At 36.6% G+C, this 18,847-nt stretch overlaps 5 protein-coding genes and 1 long non-coding RNA gene across 9 annotated transcripts; 3 read left to right on the forward strand and 3 right to left on the reverse strand.

The window, feature by feature from the left end:
• Window positions 1–102: 102 nt before the first annotated feature.
• LOC103859968 (pentatricopeptide repeat-containing protein At3g22670, mitochondrial) lies at window positions 103–2,730 on the reverse strand. Its single transcript, XM_009137573.3, has one exon. The coding sequence runs from the start codon at window positions 1,960–1,962 to the stop codon at window positions 289–291; it is 1,674 nt and encodes a 557-aa protein (XP_009135821.1). The 5' UTR covers window positions 1,963–2,730; the 3' UTR covers window positions 103–288.
• A 237-nt stretch (window positions 2,731–2,967) lies between these two features.
• Window positions 2,968–3,920, forward strand: LOC103859969 (protein RDM1). Its single transcript, XM_009137574.3, has 2 exons — window positions 2,968–3,234; window positions 3,330–3,920. Exons 1-2 carry the CDS (start codon window positions 3,126–3,128, stop codon window positions 3,704–3,706), a joined length of 486 nt encoding a protein of 161 aa, XP_009135822.1. The 5' UTR covers window positions 2,968–3,125; the 3' UTR covers window positions 3,707–3,920.
• On the reverse strand, window positions 3,869–6,563 carry LOC103859970 (putative F-box only protein 9). The gene has a single exon (XM_033288322.1). It carries the CDS (start codon window positions 6,508–6,510, stop codon window positions 5,383–5,385), a length of 1,128 nt encoding a protein of 375 aa, XP_033144213.1. The 5' UTR covers window positions 6,511–6,563; the 3' UTR covers window positions 3,869–5,382.
• Window positions 6,564–8,462: 1,899 nt separating this feature from the next.
• LOC103859973 (protein tesmin/TSO1-like CXC 3) lies at window positions 8,463–12,284 on the forward strand. Of its 2 annotated transcripts, XM_009137578.3 has the most exons (9): window positions 8,463–8,520; window positions 8,637–8,770; window positions 8,846–9,215; window positions 9,309–9,643; window positions 9,720–9,797; window positions 10,152–10,431; window positions 10,517–10,583; window positions 10,670–10,790; window positions 10,876–12,284. In XM_009137578.3, exons 1-9 carry the CDS (start codon window positions 8,464–8,466, stop codon window positions 11,207–11,209), a joined length of 1,776 nt encoding a protein of 591 aa, XP_009135826.1. In that variant the 5' UTR covers window position 8,463; the 3' UTR covers window positions 11,210–12,284. The 2 variants fall into 2 exon arrangements, with proteins under 2 accessions (XP_009135826.1, XP_033144194.1); XM_033288303.1 differs by having other exon boundaries at window positions 8,637–9,215.
• Window positions 12,259–15,350, forward strand: LOC103859972 (CRC domain-containing protein TSO1). Of its 3 annotated transcripts, XM_033288302.1 has the most exons (10): window positions 12,259–12,554; window positions 12,798–12,958; window positions 13,025–13,454; window positions 13,485–13,517; window positions 13,608–14,062; window positions 14,142–14,322; window positions 14,409–14,504; window positions 14,580–14,646; window positions 14,726–14,861; window positions 14,936–15,350. In XM_033288302.1, the coding sequence occupies exons 1-10, from the start codon at window positions 12,483–12,485 to the stop codon at window positions 15,267–15,269; spliced, it is 1,965 nt and encodes a 654-aa protein (XP_033144193.1). In that variant the 5' UTR covers window positions 12,259–12,482; the 3' UTR covers window positions 15,270–15,350. The 3 variants fall into 3 exon arrangements, with proteins under 3 accessions (XP_033144193.1, XP_009135824.1, XP_009135825.1); XM_009137576.3 differs by having other exon boundaries at window positions 13,025–13,517; XM_009137577.3 differs by having other exon boundaries at window positions 12,265–12,554; window positions 13,087–13,517.
• A 363-nt stretch (window positions 15,351–15,713) lies between these two features.
• LOC117132891 lies at window positions 15,714–16,940 on the reverse strand. Its single transcript, XR_004456620.1, has 2 exons — window positions 16,358–16,940; window positions 15,714–16,268 (listed from the first exon to the last, which is right to left on the reverse strand). It is a non-coding gene; the product is annotated as an uncharacterized LOC117132891 (long non-coding RNA).
• Window positions 16,941–18,847: the final 1,907 nt, after the last annotated feature.

Here is an 18,847-nt window from a genome sequence, read left to right on the forward strand (position 1 = left end):
GGGCACTCCTCAAGAGTGAAACAATAGGGGAGGCTGGGCCTTTTTTGATGAAAGTTGCCTTGGTAGTTATAGGATGTGAACGTTCCATGTTTTCTCAGATAATATCCAAAACTTAACATCCATTGATTTGCTTCATCCAACACTACAAAAACAATGTTGGTTTTTTACTTCATTTCAGTAAACAGTATGAAAAAAAAACATGCCTTGAGACCTAACAAGGTATATATGAATTTAACATTCCACAGAAACAAAACTTTTGAGAGCCACTAACTCCAAACTCCCTAAACTCTACGCAACAGGTAAATAACTTTGCGACTTGGTCATCACTTTGGATTGAACCAAACTCTGAATCTTGAGTTTTGCTTCTCCCATACCTTTCTTCTCCAGCTCCTCCACCAGCATCTTACAAGTGCTATCTCTAGGAACCATTCCTTTCCGCATCGCCTCCTCAAAGAACAAGCAAGCCACTTCAACTTTCCCGCTCATACACAACCCTCTTATCAGAAGAATATACGTCGCCACATCGATACTAACATCGTTTCTCACCATGTGACGCAACAAAGCTCCAAGCAGCTTCATCTTCTTCTTCTGGCAACACATCTTCAGCAACGGAGCATAAGTCTCAACGTTCGGACTACATGATCCCTCCCCCTCTTCCTCTTCCATCCTTTTAAGCAAACGTAGAGCCATCTCATCTCGCGAGTGATGAACCGCAGCGGAGATCATCGTATTGTACACCAAAACATCACGAGAAACTCCTTGTTTCGTCATATCCTCGAATATCTCCACCGAATCATTAAACCTACCGGTCTTAGACAAAATATGTATCAACGAGCTATAAAACTTAGCATCAGGAACACACCCGTCTTCTTTCATCTTCTCATACACTCCCAAAGCTTCAGCTACTTGTCTAGCCTTACCCAAAGAATGCATCACAATGGTATAAGTCACAACATTAGGCTTAACCCCGTTCTCTCGCATCTCCTCCAAGACCTCATTAACTCTCCTAAAATCCCCTTCTTTACAATAACCCTCCACAAAGCTAGTGTAAGTAACAACATCAGGACCAAACCCAGCAACCTTCATCACATCCATCATCGTCCTAGCGTCATCAAACCTCCTAGCTTTACAAAACCCATGAATCAAAATGTTAAACGTCCTCGAATCCGGTTTAACAGTATCAAACATCTTCAAAAACGCCTCATGAGCATGCTCTATGCTGTTCTCCTTCACAAGTGCATCCATCAAACTGTTCATAGCATTAGTATCCATCCCCACACCATACTTCCTCTCCATCTCTAGAAACGCGTCAACAGCTTCGTTATACTTCCCTGACTTGGCCAACCTCCTCATGACTTTACTCATGGTATCGAGCGTGACAAGCTCGGACATCTCATCGACTAGTGCCCACATCAAATCGAAGTTCCTGCACTTCCCCAACACGTCAACCATCGCGTTGTAAGCGTGAGGGAAATGCGTATAACCTGTTTGCGAATTTGCCCAAGTGAAAAAGGCGTAAGCTTGGTTCCACCCGTTGCTGAATCTCCTCAGAACTTGCAGTACCAGAGTCTCCGATACAACGACGTCGCATTTACTCAGGGCTTTGACGATGTCTTCGTGAGAAGCTTCCTTCTTGTTGAGAAAGTCGGAGACTTTATCGATATCTTCGATTGGTTTCTTCGCGACGTGTCCTGTTGAGGAGGCTTCTTCGCGGCCGAGCTTCTGGGTCTCGACCCAGTGAGCTAAGGAAGGGATGACGAAGTCTTCGTCGTCGGAGATTGGGTTTGAAGAGGAAGAAGGTTTGTTTGAGAGGAAGTCTTTGATCCAAGATGGAAGCTCCGGCGACTCGGGTGACTCCTCAGAGTTAGAGAAGGCATTGTGGGTTGCGAGAAACCGCCGTTGATAGATTCTCCGAGGTAAGGAAGATGAGAGAAGCTTACTAATACGAAGCTTCGCGAGCATTTTTGTTGTCTGATTGATTTGACTCTGTTTTGTCCGATGAAAGTTAAAACCTAAAGTTTGCTGCTTTACGCCGGGTCGGATTGTTAATGGGTACGGGTCTCGATCCAATCTCGGACGGGTTTAATAATTTTATTTATTGAACTTCAGTTTTAGTTTTTCCAGTCACCTCATGCAACTGACAAGTGACGACACATGTACAAGCCATCCTCATGGTTTCCCTTACGCATGCATTTGGGTTCGAATCGGGTTTTTTAGATTTCAGTTCTATTTTATAATACTTCTTAAGTTCCATTTTAATAAATTTACAAGTAAAGATAGAATTCAAATATAACACTTCAGTTTTAAATCGATTTAAATATCTAGAGTAACTATATATCATTTAGATTCAGGTTATATCGAATTAGTTCGGATATATCCTAAATAAAATCTGAAATTTAAAAGTAAAACATAAAATATATATTTTTCTTTGTATATAATGGAGTATTTAACGTATTTACTTAAATTTCAAATACTTATTATTGTAAGATATCATATCCAAATAAATACAAAATTAAATATTTGAAGTACATATTTAAGTTTCAAATATTTATATTGTATATTAATTTGGACATTCAGATTGAGTTTTTTAGATATTTTTTTGGGTTTTCGGATTTTTCGAGTTTTCGAATTACCCATTTGAGTTCGGTTAATAACAATTCGGATTTAGATATGTTTTGTAACATCCTATAACATTTATTGAGGTATTTTTTATATTTCGAATTGGATACCGATCGGATTTTTCGGTTCGAATTCAGTTCAGATTTCAGGTGGATTTTATGCCCAGCCTAGTTTCCTTCTATAAAAGTAAAGAAAACCTATAATTTGCTGCTTCACGCGGGTCGGGTCGTTAATAGATACTGATCCAGGTCCAATATCAGGCGGGTTTCTCGGTTTAAATTGACGCGTATTATGAATCCCGGTCTAATTTCAGGCGTTCTTACGGTTTAATTTTAGTTACCTCACAGGTCACAGCTGACAAGTGACGTTTTAACCAACACGTGTATAAGTCATCATCATCGTCTTCTTCTCCTTAAAATCCCTAATTTCTGAGCTCCGTGGCGCGCCGTCGTACGTTCCACATCTGCAGTCAGAGAATCTAACTGCTCGCCTGGGAGACTGAGACCATGCAAAACCCACGAGCATCAGATGACTCCGGTTCTTCCGACGTCGAAGCTGAGATCAGCGACGGCCTTCCTCCGCTTGACAGATCTCACAGAGTCGTCGAAGATGAAGGTAATGCGATCAAATGGGTCTCTTATTTCTTTCCTTCTTCTCCATTTCCACCACAAAAGTTCCAATCTTTTATTGTTTTTTTTTTTTTGCATCAGCTTCGTTGGTGATGAGAGCAGAGATGTATCAAGCTTACATGAAGGAGCTTCCTATTCCGACAAACCGCGGTTCGGTTATTCCCTTCACAAGTTGGGTCGGTTTAAGCTTCTCAATCAAACAGCTTTATGGTCAACCTCTGCACTACCTCACGAACGTGCTGTTACAACGTTGGGATCAAGCAAGATTCGGGTCTGATTCTGAGTACCAGAGTTTGGATTTCATCATCCATCCTTGTAAAGCTGAAGCTACCGTCTGGCTCGTTGAGGAAATCCATCGTCTCACTTCTTCTCATCTTCAGATCGCTCAGCTTTGGGGATCTGATCCTATGTACCACTCGTTGGTTGATCCCATCGTTCCTGAGCTACCACGATCATGAAACAAGTTCTTGAACACCTTTTCAAGAATCTTACTTTCTAAGATTTTAAGTTTAGATAATGAAATGTGAATGCTCTTTTATCCTTATTACTACTTGTGTTTCTGTAATCAGCACAAGTCATTCCAAGAATCATCTTTTGAAGTTTCTGTAATTATCTCTTTGAACACTTACCTTTGAGTAAAGAAATGAAACCTGTTGTTGTTCTTTGTACAAATTCTCGGTTATAAACTTTTGATGCTAAATTTTGCAAATAAATGACAAACAGAGCATAAATACTCTGAGGTTCTCGACTAGTCGGATTGATGTGCCTTGCTAGCCAAATGCCATTGCAAGTTTCTCGCTGTGTCTACTAGGCATTAATCTCTACTTTTCTTTTTTTTTTTTTTTTTGAACAAAAATCTCTACTATTCTTCATCTACATCCATAAGAGCATTACCAAGATCAGGTACATGGCCTAACTCACTTGCTCCTCGGCTAACATCGTTGAGCACTGCCTCTATTTGCGCATTTCAGGGTGACTCATGGGTCTAACATGCTTGCTTGCACAAAAGTGCAGATTATATTAGGAACACAATCTTACATTCAAAGTTGGAAATATTTAAGTAATACTCCCTCTGTTTCATAATACTTGATGTTTTGTAATAATGCACAAAGATTAAGAAAATTATATTTCTCTAGAAAAATATTTTAAAGATATAATTTTAAATTCAGTTAACCAATTATAAAAAAGACTGTAAAATCTAATTGGTTGAACAGATTCCAATAAAATTAAAGTTAACCTTAAAATCTCAAAACTTCATGTAAATTGAAACAAAACAAACTTTCTAAAACATTATATATATTGAAACGGATGGAGTACATAAAAGACTCGAACCAATCAAGTTATCACCAATTGATTTTATGTTGGTAGTAAAACAATATTTTTTTCTGGAGATGGTTTTGTTTGTTTCCAGGATAAATAGACCTCATCTTCTCATATATATAGCCAGCGGCTGTCGAGTTTCACGTTGTTTGACATCCGAACAAAGATACTAAAGCGCCCTATCTTGCATGTGACACTTCATATACATATCAATCAGGTCACTGAAATCTTATCAGCTCTAATACCAGAATCCATCATTAGATTCAAGCCACCTATGCCTCCTTCGTAATTCTTGGCGAATGTTATTGGACGCTATCATGTTGCACAAATCCAAATTCCTAGCACCGTACTGGCAAAAAGCTGTTTTGCTGCAAGCCAAAATCCTGGGGGAGCCCTAATTTAATCATTTTTATATGTATGTTAATTACATAGCGCAAGGGGATAATCAAATCTAGAATGTAACTTGGTACAATACAACTATACAAGTGATTTATGTGGCAATCACTTGCAAGAATCTAATACTTCTGGACATTCTATAACTGACTGTCCACGTGCAGAGTGACTCCGTCCTTGGAAGTGAACGAGAGAACCATGTTGGAACATTGCCATTGTTGGCTCAGTTGGCTGCTTACTTATTTTTAGCTTTCTTATCAAAAGCCCTCGAATAAAATCAAACACACAGCACAAAGAACATAGGAATAATAAGGTAACAAACTTACAGGTGGTGCAGCAAAAAAGGGGTAAAAATAATAGATCAGTTTCATTATATATTGTTCCAAACAAAAACAAATAAAAAAGTAGATGGAAGTTCCTATCAACTAGTATTATTAGTTTCATTGCTCCCACCTTGCTGGATTTGGACCAAACTTGGAACATAACTGAAAATAAATGGAGACAATGTTTTGTGTTTGGATCCTACAGAAGGGATTTCTGTGGAATATCCACTGTCCTCTCCAGTAGTGTACAGTTTCTTGATATGATCTCCTCCGAAAGCCGAATTACAACCCAAGACCAGTTTCTTCTCCTCGTCAACTAAGAAACTCATAAAGCACGGAATCAAATTATTAGGATTTTTCACTGTAAATGATTTGCTCCACAAAGCAGCTTGAGTACCATCAATTTCATTGGTCATCCACACCTCCATGTATGATACACGAAGGGACCAATATAACAATGAGAGTTTTTCTTCTCTCACAACTGATAGAATCATATCGCAAGGATTCGGAATTGGCGGAAGACAAAAACGTATAAAACTGTTTCTCGTAAAATCAAAACCAAGCAAACCACCTGTGTTTTCCGTGACAAGCCAATAAGCATTTCCCTTGCATGACACACCACGATTTGGTATTGTAGAGCCGCGGAGAGCCAAGTCATCATCCAAAACCCTCCAATAATCAGAGCTGAGGTCATAAATTTTGAAACCAGCATCTCCCTGGATTAGGCTGTAACTAGTCGACCAACAGCTTAAGATTTTGTAGCTACGGAAGGATTTGTTGTTTTGGTATCCTAGAGCAAGGCTACGCGTAGAGAAGCTCTTGCTATAAGTTGTGGTTTGGATCCACCTAGTTTCCCCTGAACACGGATTCCAAACCATGAGTCTGTACTTGTTGTCCTTCCAAATGGTGCATAACAACAAACCATCGCAGTGAAAAACCTCGACTACATGGATTTGCTGGTGGGAACAAGGATGGAAATCCTTAAATTCTATAGGTGGAGGAGCAACGTTGAGATTGACATTCACTGAACAAATCCTATAGTCGTTTGATATGAGAATCCGAGACTGCTTTGGAGCATTACGAAAGTGCTTCTCCGTGAATCTTTGATCTTTGAATAAATGGTTCCATCGTTTGCAAGTGGATCGTAGTCGTTTCAAAGATGCGGCTGGAACCCTAGAGAGTATTTCCTCTATCAAATCCTGCGGAATATCGGACATCACCATCATTGTTGGTTTCTCTTGTGATCAGGCAAAGTCAAAGGAAAACACTTTTGAAGTAGAAATTAGGGTTTTAATTTATTTATTTTTTACCCTGAACCAGTTTGGTTTTATATATACACGCAAAAAAAAAACACTTTCGGTTTCAACTATTTTAGTTACCTCACAACTGACAAGGGACGTTTTAACCGGCACGTGTACAAGTCATTGTTATTGTATTTTAGAACGATTTCTCTCGGTTATACACCTTTGATGCTAACTTTGCAAATGAATGACAATCAGAGCATACTCTCAGGGCTCTTGACTAGTCGGATTGTTGTGACTTTCTTTGAGCTAATGAACTCAAAGGCCATTGCAAGTTTCTCGGTGTTCCAGACACGAATGAGCCTGTAATTTTGTAATATCTCTAGACATGTTTTTGTGTTGGTCCAATGCTAATCAAACAAAAAATATGATATACTTATAAAATGTAAAGGTGAGATTAGAGATCAAATCAAGTCATACACACCCAAAACAATAACTGATTACAAAAATACCATTTCATACAAACCACCAAAACCATATAAATTCACTAGAGTTATGCATAAACCACATATTGATGTTTCAAAAAAAATACCAGATATACAATACTAGAAACAGAATTACCCAACATACAAATCTTATTTTTTTATGGACTATCAAACCGGTCATTGTTATATTGATTATTCAACTTATCAAATAATTTGAAATGCCATCGATTTTATCGGTCACCTTAAAATTCTTACTACAATATTTATGGCTCACAACATTTTACTGACGTCTCTGTTACATGACACAATGATGAAATACATAGTTTAAACAATAAACAAAAGTAGTTAACATAGAATCGTTAAATTTTTCGTTTTCTAAAATTTGTATATATTGTAAAAGAGGCATCCGTGCAGTTATACGAGTCAGGGTCAAGATCTAGTTGAATTTAAAAGGGTTGATTTTCTCGTATGTTACATTAACAAGATTATCACAACTACTACGAATAGTTGACGACCGATGAATTTTCAATTTAAGTGTCATGATTACTCATTAGTTATTTCTCGTGATTAACAGATTTAGCGTATTAATTATAAATCTCCAGGTTAAAAGCATTGTAAGTTGTACTAATCCGTAACGTATTCCCTTCCACTCAGTTTTTCAACGTGTACTCTGCCAATCTGTTATTTATTGATGAGAATTTGACCAAAAAAAGTTTTTCTTATGAGAAACATGGTATAACAGCGAAATGTTTAACTAAACTATAAAATAATATAATATTTTTAAGATGAAAATTATGAAATAATATTTTACAGGGATAAATTTGTGGAATATCGCGTTTGAAATTATCTAAATAAAAATTTATTATATTTAGATTTTATTGGATTTATTTAAAGAAATTAAAATATTTATAATTGAGATGATTACTATAAAAGAACATAAAAATGACAAATGATGTGATAAACCCAAATTCCATATGAATCTTACCAAATCATTGTTGATATGATCAAATAAAGTAAGGTAGAGAAAAATTAGTAAATCAAGCGTGACAAGTACTCCCATCAACAGAGTCCAGTAAACCAAATATAATAATAGAAAACATACAAATAAACATAACTAAAGGAAAAAAATCATTTCTCCATTTTTTTTGGGACAGAAAAAAAATCATTTCTCATTTTTAATCTTTTTGTATGCAAATAAAAACAGAAAAAAAAATCAAGGAATGAACGGTAATTTACACTTGCTGTTACTTATTTTTATCCTCCAAAACAATGTAAAAAGGAAAAAAGAAAATCAAGCAAAGATTAAGGTGAAGTCAGTTACTTTGTTGGGGATAAATAGCAACTTTTGTAGTTGGGGGTGACCTCTGTTGGACTTGGTTTGGTAGAGAGAAAAAAGTGCAGAAACCATATAAGAGAGTGCATGCAGAAACGATGAGCGATTGATTGTTTAGAAATGGAGACACCGCAAAAAACTATAATCCAGAATGGGACTGCAGTTTCTAAACTCAAAGTCAAGCTTTCCTGCTTTTGTTTTGTTTTTGTCAATACTAAAAAATTATGTTTATGTGATGCATTGTTTATTTTTTGTGTGTTTCTGACATCAAAGTCTTATGTGAGGAGATGCAGAACTCTCCAGTGTTCAACTACATAAACAACCTATCTCCAATCAAACCTGTCAGATCAATCCCAATCGCTCAAACCTTTGGCTCTCTCAGTCCTTCTGTCTACACTCCCCCTCACAAAGGATCTCGTTTCAAAAGGTCATTACTCAAAAGTTACCTCCTCTTCTCTTCTTCCTCCTATCTTTTTATTTGGAATATGTTTTCGTTTTGCAGTCATACTTACTTCTCCGACCCTGCCAAAGAGTTAGTAGAAGAAGCTTTACTTGAAACCGTACCGCCAAAAATACTCAAGAATGACTGCATTTCTACTCCTCCTAGTAGAGCTGCTGCCAATGATGGTTCTTGTGGAGATGGTAAGACCGATCTGCAGAAGCTGTGTGACGGCAATGTCAAGCGTAAAAGTGATACTCCAGATTGGGAAACTCAGTTTCCGGATACTCCTGAAATGTTGATTTATGATACACTGAATGATTCGGAGGCTGATAGATGCTTCTTGCCGGCATCATCAGACCTTAAAAGACGTTCATGTGGTGGTACAAAGCCAAGACTGGAGCCTGTTTCAAACAGCAAAGAGTTGGCAGATGTGAGTAAAAAAAAATTGAGAATATTACTTAATTCTTTGGTTCTTGATTGATCATTATTTCTCTGAAATTGTTCTCTTTGGTGTGTGTGAAAGGCTCTTCACCGAGGAGTAAGAAGACGCCTTCTAGACTTTGAGATGCCTGACAACCAAACGTCAGAAAAATCTTCATCGAGTTGTGTAGTACCACCTAGCACTGGTCTGCATCTTAACACCGCCTTTGCAATGTCCTCTAAGGACACCAATGAGTACTCATTATCCGCAAACATTAAAGTCGGTTTGCAAAATTCTACCCCTCCGGTTCTTCACTCACATGACATTTTGAGAGAAAACGAAACCGGGGAAGCTGCAGGACAAAGTGTAGTAGAAGAGATTCAAAAGTCTTCTTTAGCTTTAGTAGAAATGAATCAAAGCAGTCCAAAGAAGAAGAGGTAAGTCTTACATAAGACTTGCACAAACATATTTATAGTAAGAATCTTAACAATATTATGGCATTAAAACGTGCAGACTTAAGTCTGACCAAGCAGGAGAAGGAGAGTCATCATGTAAACGGTGCCACTGCAAAAAATCCAAATGTTTGAAACTGTAAGCTGAATATACTCCATTCGTTTCTAAAAGATCCATGTTTTAGAAAAAAACAAATTGTTTCAACAAGATACATTTTTTTATATTTTCAATGTATAAATAATTGCAAATTGTAAACTTCAGAAAACATAATTGTGTTTATTAAAATTATATTAGTAAAAAGTTGGGAGAATAGCTAATTACATAAAATAATGTATTGGTATATATATATTTTTTAATAAATGTGAAAATTTTAAAACATACATCTTTCTGAAACAGAGGGAGTATATCCCAAATCCTAATCTTTTTCTTGGCTTGCTTGAAGTAGCTTAAAATCTTGTTATTAAGTCTCTTTTGAATGTTTTGTCTCTGCAGTTACTGTGAATGCTTTGCTTCTGGAGTTTATTGCATAGTTTCATGTTCATGTGTAGATTGCTTCAACAAACCAATCCACGAAGACACTGTCTTAGCTACTCGCAAACAGATTGAATCCCGGAATCCAATTGCCTTTGCTCCTAAAGTCATTAGAAATACTGATTCTTCCATCATGGAAGCTGGTGTTGATGCAAGCAAAACTCCAGCTTCAGTGCGGCACAAAAGAGGTTGCAACTGCAAGAAATCAAACTGTGTGAAGAAATATTGTGAATGCTATCAGGTATCATCATTAAAACTCCATGTCATATGACTCATATCTTTGTAAGAATTGATTCTGATACCTTTGTCACTAATGATCATAATAGAGTGGAGTTGGTTGTTCCATAAACTGTAGATGTGAAGGATGTAAGAATGCATTTGGTAAAAAAGATGGTTAGTCTTTTTTTGTTTCATTTTATATATCTTAACCTTCTTGGTGTTTTGATTTGACATGGTTACAAATTTTATAATCTCTGCAGTGTCTTCATTTGTTGGTATGGATATCAAACAAGATGGTGAAAGTAAAACAGGGCAAACACAACAGAACAACGAGTTGTTTAGTTATGTGCCACTTCCACCTTCAACACCAATGTCATTAAGGTAAGAAACAACCTAAAAACAATAAATGTGTGGTGATTTAGTCAGCTCCTGATTTTTCTCTAATAACCTTTGTTTTCTTATTCAGACAACCATTGGCTCAACTTCCCATCTCATCCAACAACATGCTGCTTCCTCAACAGTCTCAGCAACTTCATGGAGCTTCTGGATCTTTCTTATACGAGAACCAATCTTTCAGAAAACAAGGCATGGGTTTGTTGTCAAGGACTGAGACAATCACAGAGGATATTGAGAATGTTATTCCATCTCCAATAACTAACATCAATGCAGTGTCTCCCAACAGCAAAAGGGTTTCCCTGCCTCATCTTGATCCACCAGTATTGACTCCAAGGAGAAGAAATGGTGAGAGGAAGCTGTTACTGTCAATTCCAGCTTTTCCTTCTCTCCCTCCACACCATTAAAAATATTCTTTGAAACTGTTTCTGATGTCAACATCTAGTTGGTAGTTTTAACTTACACAGCAACAACATACACAAAACTTTTCTAGTAGTTTAGTGATAGCACATTTCATTTGTGTATCCAAAGGTTGTTTTTTTTTTGTCACCAATCCAAAGGTTGTTTAATTTATCCTTTTCAACAGATGCTAAGTAGTTTTGGACTGGTTTGATATAGCAAAGGCTGTTTAATTTCCAAAGGTTATTTAATTTATCTTATTTGATTTAGCAATTTTCGACTGGTTTTAAATATATTTATATATACTATCACAAATTGTAAATGGAAAATTAATATTTTCTATGAACAATGAAGAAATTATATTTTATAGCGGAAAGTTATGTTTTTCAAACTGTTGTAAATCCACTGTAACAGTATTTTGGAAATTATATTTTTGAAGAATTAGGCAGACAAATCTTAAAAGAAAAACTCTTGAGAAAACAAACATTTACACCATTTCCACGCTAGCCAAATGTGTAAAATTTTATAAACTATTTTATAAAATTTAAATAACTCTTTTTAGTAATATTGTTATTATCTATTTAAAATGTGACTATTCTAAATAAATATTATTTATTCAAAATAGTAAGGTAGTTTTGACAACAATATAACTAAACTATCATATATGTTCTATCGGTTCAGAGAACCAAGCTGGAAGTATATAATCGATATAAAACAGAACGGTAGGGGAACACTTATCACCTCATGCCAGCTTGTCCGTCACTAGATTTTGAGCCTTTTGAAATATGTCGGATCTTGAAAGAAGGAAAGAAAAACTTGCTGCACTGGAACTTCTCCAAGTGTGTAGTAAAAGATGGTAATTCTTCATGTGATGATACCATCTTCACCAATTAGAACAGTTTGTTACGAAAATTACGTCTGAAAAATTATAGATTTTCATAGTCTATATCAAAATTTTACATTCAGCGTGTAAAGCGGATAAGCTTTAATACGATCAACCGAAAAAAGCAAAACAAATTTCCCCTCAATTTGTAAAGGATGGGCCAGAGTGGAGCGTAAAGATCCAAAAGTCAATAATAAAAAAAAAAAGAGTGACGTCGTTTAGTGGACTTGATAACATTGTTCTTTTGTCCCACTGTGGTCCATCTTCAGACTGTTTCCGCAGAGGCGCGGACATTATTATTTTCTTTTTGTTCGAAATGCAACAAACAACCCTAGCCTAGATTGTCTGCTTTGACGCAAAATGTTCATGTAAATAGTTTGTTTTTAGCTGCGTGGAAAATGGACAATGAGAATTCTCAGAAGGAGTCTGCCTCCAAGATCGAAACCCCAACTCCAAAATCCAATTTCGAGGTTTCTTTTCTCTTCAATTTTATTTTCAGTCAGAAAAGCATACTCTTTTTTTCTGGGTTTTACCTTAATTTCAATTATGTTCTAGCTTCAGGGGTTTTTTTTTTTTTGGGGTACATTGTTTAGGTCAATTTCATAATCAAGCTCAGTGTGAATTAACCAAACTTGTTCTGAATTAACCTTAGTTCTTTTTTTTTTGAATTCCAAGATTTGAACTTGACTCTGAATTGGGTGGTAATGCTGCAGGAGTCTCCAGTGTTCAACTTCATTAACAATCTCTCTCCCTTTGAGCCAGTCAAGTCCTTCTCCAGTGTTCAGACGTTTAGCTCTCTCAGTTTCACTTCTCCTCCTCCTGTTTTCACCTCTCCTCACCCTACTTTTCACCGAGAGTCCAGATTCTTTAGATGGTAATAAAGTCAACATTCTCTTCTTTTTTTTTTCTGTATATGTAATTTGTGTATCTTTATTTGCAGTCAGAACTCTGTTGATCGTTCAAAGGCCTTAGATTCTAAAGAAGAAGTTGTGGCTGATGTAGATCTAAACAAAGAGGCTACTCTGGAAGATGATGAAGAAACTTCTTGTGAGCTGCCACAGATCCTCAGCTCTGACAGCCAAAGTCCTCCTCATCACGGTGAAGATATTGTCACCCAAGTACTCCTACCTCCTCCAGGAGAAGACAACAATGGCTCGTCTTCAGAGGATGTCAAAATGAGGCTCCTGAACATTCTTGATGCTCAGGAAGAGAATGGCACTCCTGGCTCTAGACGTTTGATGGCAGATGCAGCTGAGCTTCTAGTGTTTCGGTCTCCCAATGACTCGGAGGCTTTTACATGCCTTGTTGATCAAATATCTAGCTCTGAGAGACGTTTCTGCGCTGGTGTCAAGCTGCCAACCCAGCAGCACGATATCATTCCAGCCAATGGATCCACCAATGATAATGAACCTTTAGCAGTAGTTCCCAATCAGGTGAAAAATACATTTCAAACTTCATATGTTTTCTTGATTATTCAGTGTCGCTGAAATAGTTTTTTTTGTGCTGTGTTTGTCTGTGGTAAGCCTGTCTCTAACGTGCACCGTGGTAGCATGCGAAGACGTTGTCTAGACTTTGAGATACCAAGGAAGCGGAAGAAGGATGACGATGAGCAAACTGTGTCTGACAACAATAAGGCCGAATCTTCTTCCTCCAAATGTGGTCTACCTGGTATTGGTCTCCATCTAAACGCCATTGCAATGGCCTCAAGGAACACTAAGATCAGCATCACGCATGAGTATTCATCATCTGGAGAGATTCAAAACACTTTCTCAGGCTCCATCGCTCCGGTTCACTCCCAAGACACCGTGCCAGAAGCTTTGGAGCAAGCAGAGAGCCAGCCAGGGGAAGAGTCGGCTGTAGAAGAAGCTACCGAGTTGATTCCGGACAGCCTTCAGAAAAAGAAGCAAGTTCTTGAAGGTGGAGAGGGAGAGTCATCATGTAAGAGATGCAACTGCAAAAAGTCAAAGTGTTTGAAGCTGTAAGCTGCATACTCTTTTAGCTCCTCTTTAAATTGGCTTGAAGTAGTTAAACTGTTTTATTTTCTTTTCTGTCTGCAGTTACTGTGAATGCTTTGCTGCTGGGGTTTATTGCATAGATCCGTGTTCATGTGTAGATTGCTTCAACAAACCTATCCATGAAGACACTGTCTTGGCTACTCGGAAACAAATTGAATCCAGAAACCCACTTGCATTTGCTCCTAAAGTCATCAGAAACTCTGATTCCATCATGGACACTAGCGTAAGAGCTCTCTACTCCATTTTCTTATTCCTCCTTCTCTCTCTGTCTTCTATTTATCTGACGGATGAAACTGTGATCTTGCGCAGGATGATGCAAGTAAAACTCCAGCGTCTGCACGACACAAGCGAGGCTGCAACTGCAAGAAATCAAACTGTCTGAAGAAATACTGTGAATGCTATCAGGTATTATCATTAATCTCCAGGACATGTCGTTGTAAGATTCTTACTTCCTTGGATTGATTCTGATGATCTTTGTAGAGTGGAGTTGGCTGTTCCATAAACTGTAGATGTGAAGGATGTAAGAATGCTTTCGGAAGAAAAGATGGTTAGCTTCTTTATCTCACCATTTTCAACTAAAATTTATCATCCCAAAGTCTTATGGTTTGACATGATTACAATCTCAGCGTATTTACATGCTATCATGGAGAGCAAGCAAGAGGAGGATCACGAAACATATGAGAAAAGAACAGCAGACATGTCGAAAGAGGCCGAGCGGAACCCAAGTTCTGAACAACCTTTAACACCACTGCCACCGTACAAGTAATACTATCAACATTAACAATATACGAACAAAAAAGACAGCTCCTGATTTTGTGTGTGTTTTTTTTTTGCAGACATTTGGTGGTTCATCAGCCATTTTTGCCTAGGAACAAGCTGCCTCCGACACAGTTCTCCCTCGGCGCCGGTTCGTCCTCTTTTAGAAAGCCAGAGGGTGAGTCAGGGAATGAGAAGAAGCCGCTTGAAACCGTGATAGAAGACAAAACAGAGATTATGCCTGATATTCTCAACACTTCCCCTATTAAGGCAAACTCTCCCAACAGCAAGAGAGTCTCTCCTGCTCACATTGGCTCCTCGGAACCGGGCTCAATCCTAGGGAAGAGAAGTAATGGCCGGAAGCTGATATTACGGTCTATTCCAGCTTTTCCTTCTCTTAACCACAATCAGTGAAACAAGACAACCAACTATTGTAATGTTTGTAAGGTTCTAGCCTATCACCTGTTTCATAACATCAGCAACATGTTCTTGACTTCTTCTTGTAAGATACTTCTGTTTGGGCAGGTAATGTAATATCACATTCTAGTGTATGAAAAGCATCCAAAAATGGACTTTGAGAAATGCTAAGTGGATTGACCTAAATTCTGTATATATTACTTAAATATTAATTAAGTTTCTTTTATCTTTCCGATGTGAATTTTTTTTTTCTCCAACATTGAGATAATTATTTTTAATCATTAATCTGACCTATTTCATCGTACCCATTATGAGATAATGTTCTTTTTAATCTATTTCAATGGAATTGAGTTTTTTCTTTTGAGTTATCAATTAGTTGATGATCGACTCAACTTTGGGACCAGATTAATGGATAGGATATGGTCTGACCCTAATACCATGTTAAGAAACCTACACTTCTATAAAGGTTTTCTTGTTTATTAACGTTGGAGGCTCAACCTCTCTTATACATCTTGATAATATGGGCTCAGTTACAAAGATACATTACATCACCATATCAAGATTTTGCAGTGTTTTTTATTGTTATCAAATCACTGCTGTTAAAGAGGTTTGGCCACTAACCCATCTCTCGAACATAACGGAGTTCTCATCTGGTTTATACTCTATCGTGTGCCCGCCGCCCTATAAACCAAACCTACAAAAAATGAGAAACTCTCCCAACTATAAATTTTTCATTTAGGTAATAAGAAAAACGTAGACTAGCTTTCACAGTGGCAAATGTCATCTTATTGGCATAAGTTTTTGTGTTTTGCAACGAGAACAAATTGATGATCTTCACATATATGTTTCTGTGATGAAGAAAAAAAAATAGTACTATAATACCCAGCGACTTGATTGTGAACCAACCATGGCCTCCAGTGGTCAATAATGGAATAGTTTAGTGATCTTATCCAGTCTTGAGTTGCAAGGAAAGGGACAAGCATGTCGTGATCACCACTGTTTCACCATAAACATCATGTCAAGTAAACAAACTTTATCAAAAACCTTAACAGAAGATTAAAGAATAGTTGTTGTAGACGACCGACCTGAAGATGAGAGATCAATATCGCTGTTATTCTTATGGTTTGGTACGCTGCTTTTCATGTCATAGTTGTAATGTGTTTCCCGATAACATGTTAACCATTCTCTTATACTTCCCTGAAAAATTGTCACGGTTCCATTATACCATCAAACCGAAAAAGGCCTTTCTAACCACACATGGGTGGTCAGTAGTGGTAGGCAAATTCCGGTGAGCTAATCGACTCGGATTCGAAACAACCCCATGACACTAAACATGTGTAGTATGAGTCTGTAATTCCCATTGCGAGCAACCGGGTCCACCTGGCGCCGGTCGTCCTAAGAGACTAGTTGTTTGGGAAGTAGATTCATCTACATGGAAAATGCCAGGAAAAATATATGTTGCCTCCAAGGCTTATATGGGGTTGCCGTTCCTCCATCATTTTTGAACATGTATAATCGCAAATTTGAGAAGTAGATTCATCTTCATGGAAAATGCCAGGCTTTGTAGTTCGAGTTTTTTTATTGGTAAAAAAAAATATATGTTGCCTCCAAGGCTCGAAACCCCTTCGTTTGTTCGAGTTATCAGGTTGCCTCGAAGGCACGGAAAAATTATATGTTGCCTCGAAGGCTCGAAACCCACCAGGTTTTGTTGTTCGAGTTATCACCAGTTGCGTTGAAACCCGTCTTCCTTTGTTCAAGTTGTGCGGGAAGTCCTTTTGGTGTCAAAGAAAGACTCGAATCGAAGCTGTGAATAGTGTCTCAATGTGTCATCATCATCAACCTTGGCCTCTCTGCTTATGATTGTCTTTTTTTTTTTTTTTACTATTTCTCTGTTTTCTTAAAGGTGGAAAAATATCTGAAAATATGAATATTCATAATTTTATGGATAAAATCAAATAATAATATTTTATATTAGTTAGAAACGAATCAAAACAAAAGTATTAAAAATTTAAAAGATGGATATGCGATTCGATCCAACATATGTATATAGATATGCAATATAGATAATTATATAGCTATTATAATTATTTTACCTATATAAATTTTATAATACTCTTATTCGGTGAATTTATTATTTTTTTATTAAAATTTTAAGAGATGAGAATTTTTTTTTGTAATGAGATAATTGTCTTCCAAATTTACTTTTGTAAATAGAATTAACTATTCGATTAAAAATATATGTTTTATCGGAATTTGGGCACACTAAAATATAGACGAATGAAAAAGTAAATAAAATGATAAAATTATCAATCGAAATAAATAAAATAAATCACAAATACTTTAAAAATCGAATATCAATTTGTATCTAATCCAAGATCTTGTGAATGATATTAAGGGTTCAGTACGGAACAATTGTGTAACAACCGCGATCAGGGATGGATCCACGTTAAGTAAGGGTGGAGCATGTGCCCCATACTGATTATTTTACTTTCCTGAGGTAATACGGTAATAGTTGTTGTTGGTCTATTGGGTTTGTTGATTGCCCGTGACATCAATAGCCCTTAGGAATTAGAGTTCAATTCCCACCCACGTTCATGAGTCTTGTGTTTCACATTTTTATTTTTATTATCATTTTCTCTTAGCCATATCTCATAATTTATTTTCCTTCATCTTTATATTATCGTTTCTACTTGTTACATCTTATATTTTGAATATACATCTATTTATCTCTCTTTTTTTGTCAATATGTTATTTGAGAATCTAATAAATTAATATTTTAGAATCGTATTTTTTTTTGACAGCTTTAGAATCATATTTTATATGAAGCTATTTTATTACTATATATGTTGGTCAAAAACCATTTTATATTAAAGAAATCTACACATTAATGAAAAAAGTTTTATTAATTTTTTAAAAAATTCAGAATTTAAAATAGTTATAAGTTTAATTTTTCCAAATAAAAGTTGCATAAATGTAATTTTACTTATAATTATTTTAACTTTTTGTTATGTTATTTATTTGTGCCCCATACAAATATTTATCCTGGATCCGCTCCTGACCGCGATAATAATAAAAACTTATAAATAACAATATATTTTTAAAAATTTGTTACTATCGACAGTGGTGTAGAGTCATGTGATCCGTCACCGTTCGGATTCGGAGCCTAGAAGACTTCAGAAAAAAAAAGGAGCATGAATATCTTTACTTTTCAAAAAAAATTAGAGTGAGTCAGCATTTCATTGTTATTCGAAATCTCAAATCAACGAATAGATAGATTGATGATAAAATCATATAAGACACGCGTCGACTTATAAGTGATTAAGTAATCACACTAGAGATAATTTAATATTTTTAAGACGTGTTGCCTAATGATAAACGAACACGTATTATGCGGATTTTGGATGCTCTGGACACACTCACAAGCGTCGTGTCTTGTTGCTTCCCAGAGATTTGAAGTCCTCAAAAGCGGATTATACATAATAATACTGACGTATAATCTTGGTTCCTAATTAAAAATAGTTCTCGCTTATGAATTAAGCCGTTGCCACGTCTTTGGTTTTCACATTTGGACCCAC

The sequence above is a fragment of the Brassica rapa genome, chromosome A03, assembly GCF_000309985.2.
Source record: "Brassica rapa cultivar Chiifu-401-42 chromosome A03, CAAS_Brap_v3.01, whole genome shotgun sequence".
NCBI classification, from domain to species: Eukaryota; Viridiplantae; Streptophyta; class Magnoliopsida; order Brassicales; family Brassicaceae; genus Brassica; species Brassica rapa.

What these genes read in the sequence shown, in the direction of transcription:
- LOC103859968 (XM_009137573.3), bottom strand. Translation starts at nt 1,962, where the DNA reads ATGCTCGCGAAGCTTCGTATTAGTAAGCTTCTCTCATCTTCCTTACCT.
- LOC103859969 (XM_009137574.3), top strand. Translation starts at nt 3,126, where the DNA reads ATGCAAAACCCACGAGCATCAGATGACTCCGGTTCTTCCGACGTCGAA. An exon ending in CAGAGTCGTCGAAGATGAAG is followed by an intron (nt 3,235 to 3,329) that starts GTAATGCGATCA and finishes TTTTTGCATCAG; the next exon opens with CTTCGTTGGTGATGAGAGCA.
- LOC103859970 (XM_033288322.1), bottom strand. Translation starts at nt 6,510, where the DNA reads ATGATGGTGATGTCCGATATTCCGCAGGATTTGATAGAGGAAATACTC.
- LOC103859973 (XM_033288303.1), top strand. Translation starts at nt 8,464, where the DNA reads ATGGAGACACCGCAAAAAACTATAATCCAGAATGGGACTGCAGTTTCT. An exon ending in ACAGCAAAGAGTTGGCAGAT is followed by an intron (nt 9,216 to 9,308) that starts GTGAGTAAAAAA and finishes TGTGTGTGAAAG; the next exon opens with GCTCTTCACCGAGGAGTAAG. An exon ending in TCAACACCAATGTCATTAAG is followed by an intron (nt 10,791 to 10,875) that starts GTAAGAAACAAC and finishes TTTCTTATTCAG; the next exon opens with ACAACCATTGGCTCAACTTC.
- LOC103859972 (XM_009137576.3), top strand. Translation starts at nt 12,483, where the DNA reads ATGGACAATGAGAATTCTCAGAAGGAGTCTGCCTCCAAGATCGAAACC. An exon ending in CTCCAAAATCCAATTTCGAG is followed by an intron (nt 12,555 to 12,797) that starts GTTTCTTTTCTC and finishes GTAATGCTGCAG; the next exon opens with GAGTCTCCAGTGTTCAACTT. An exon ending in TAGCAGTAGTTCCCAATCAG is followed by an intron (nt 13,518 to 13,607) that starts GTGAAAAATACA and finishes GTCTGTGGTAAG; the next exon opens with CCTGTCTCTAACGTGCACCG.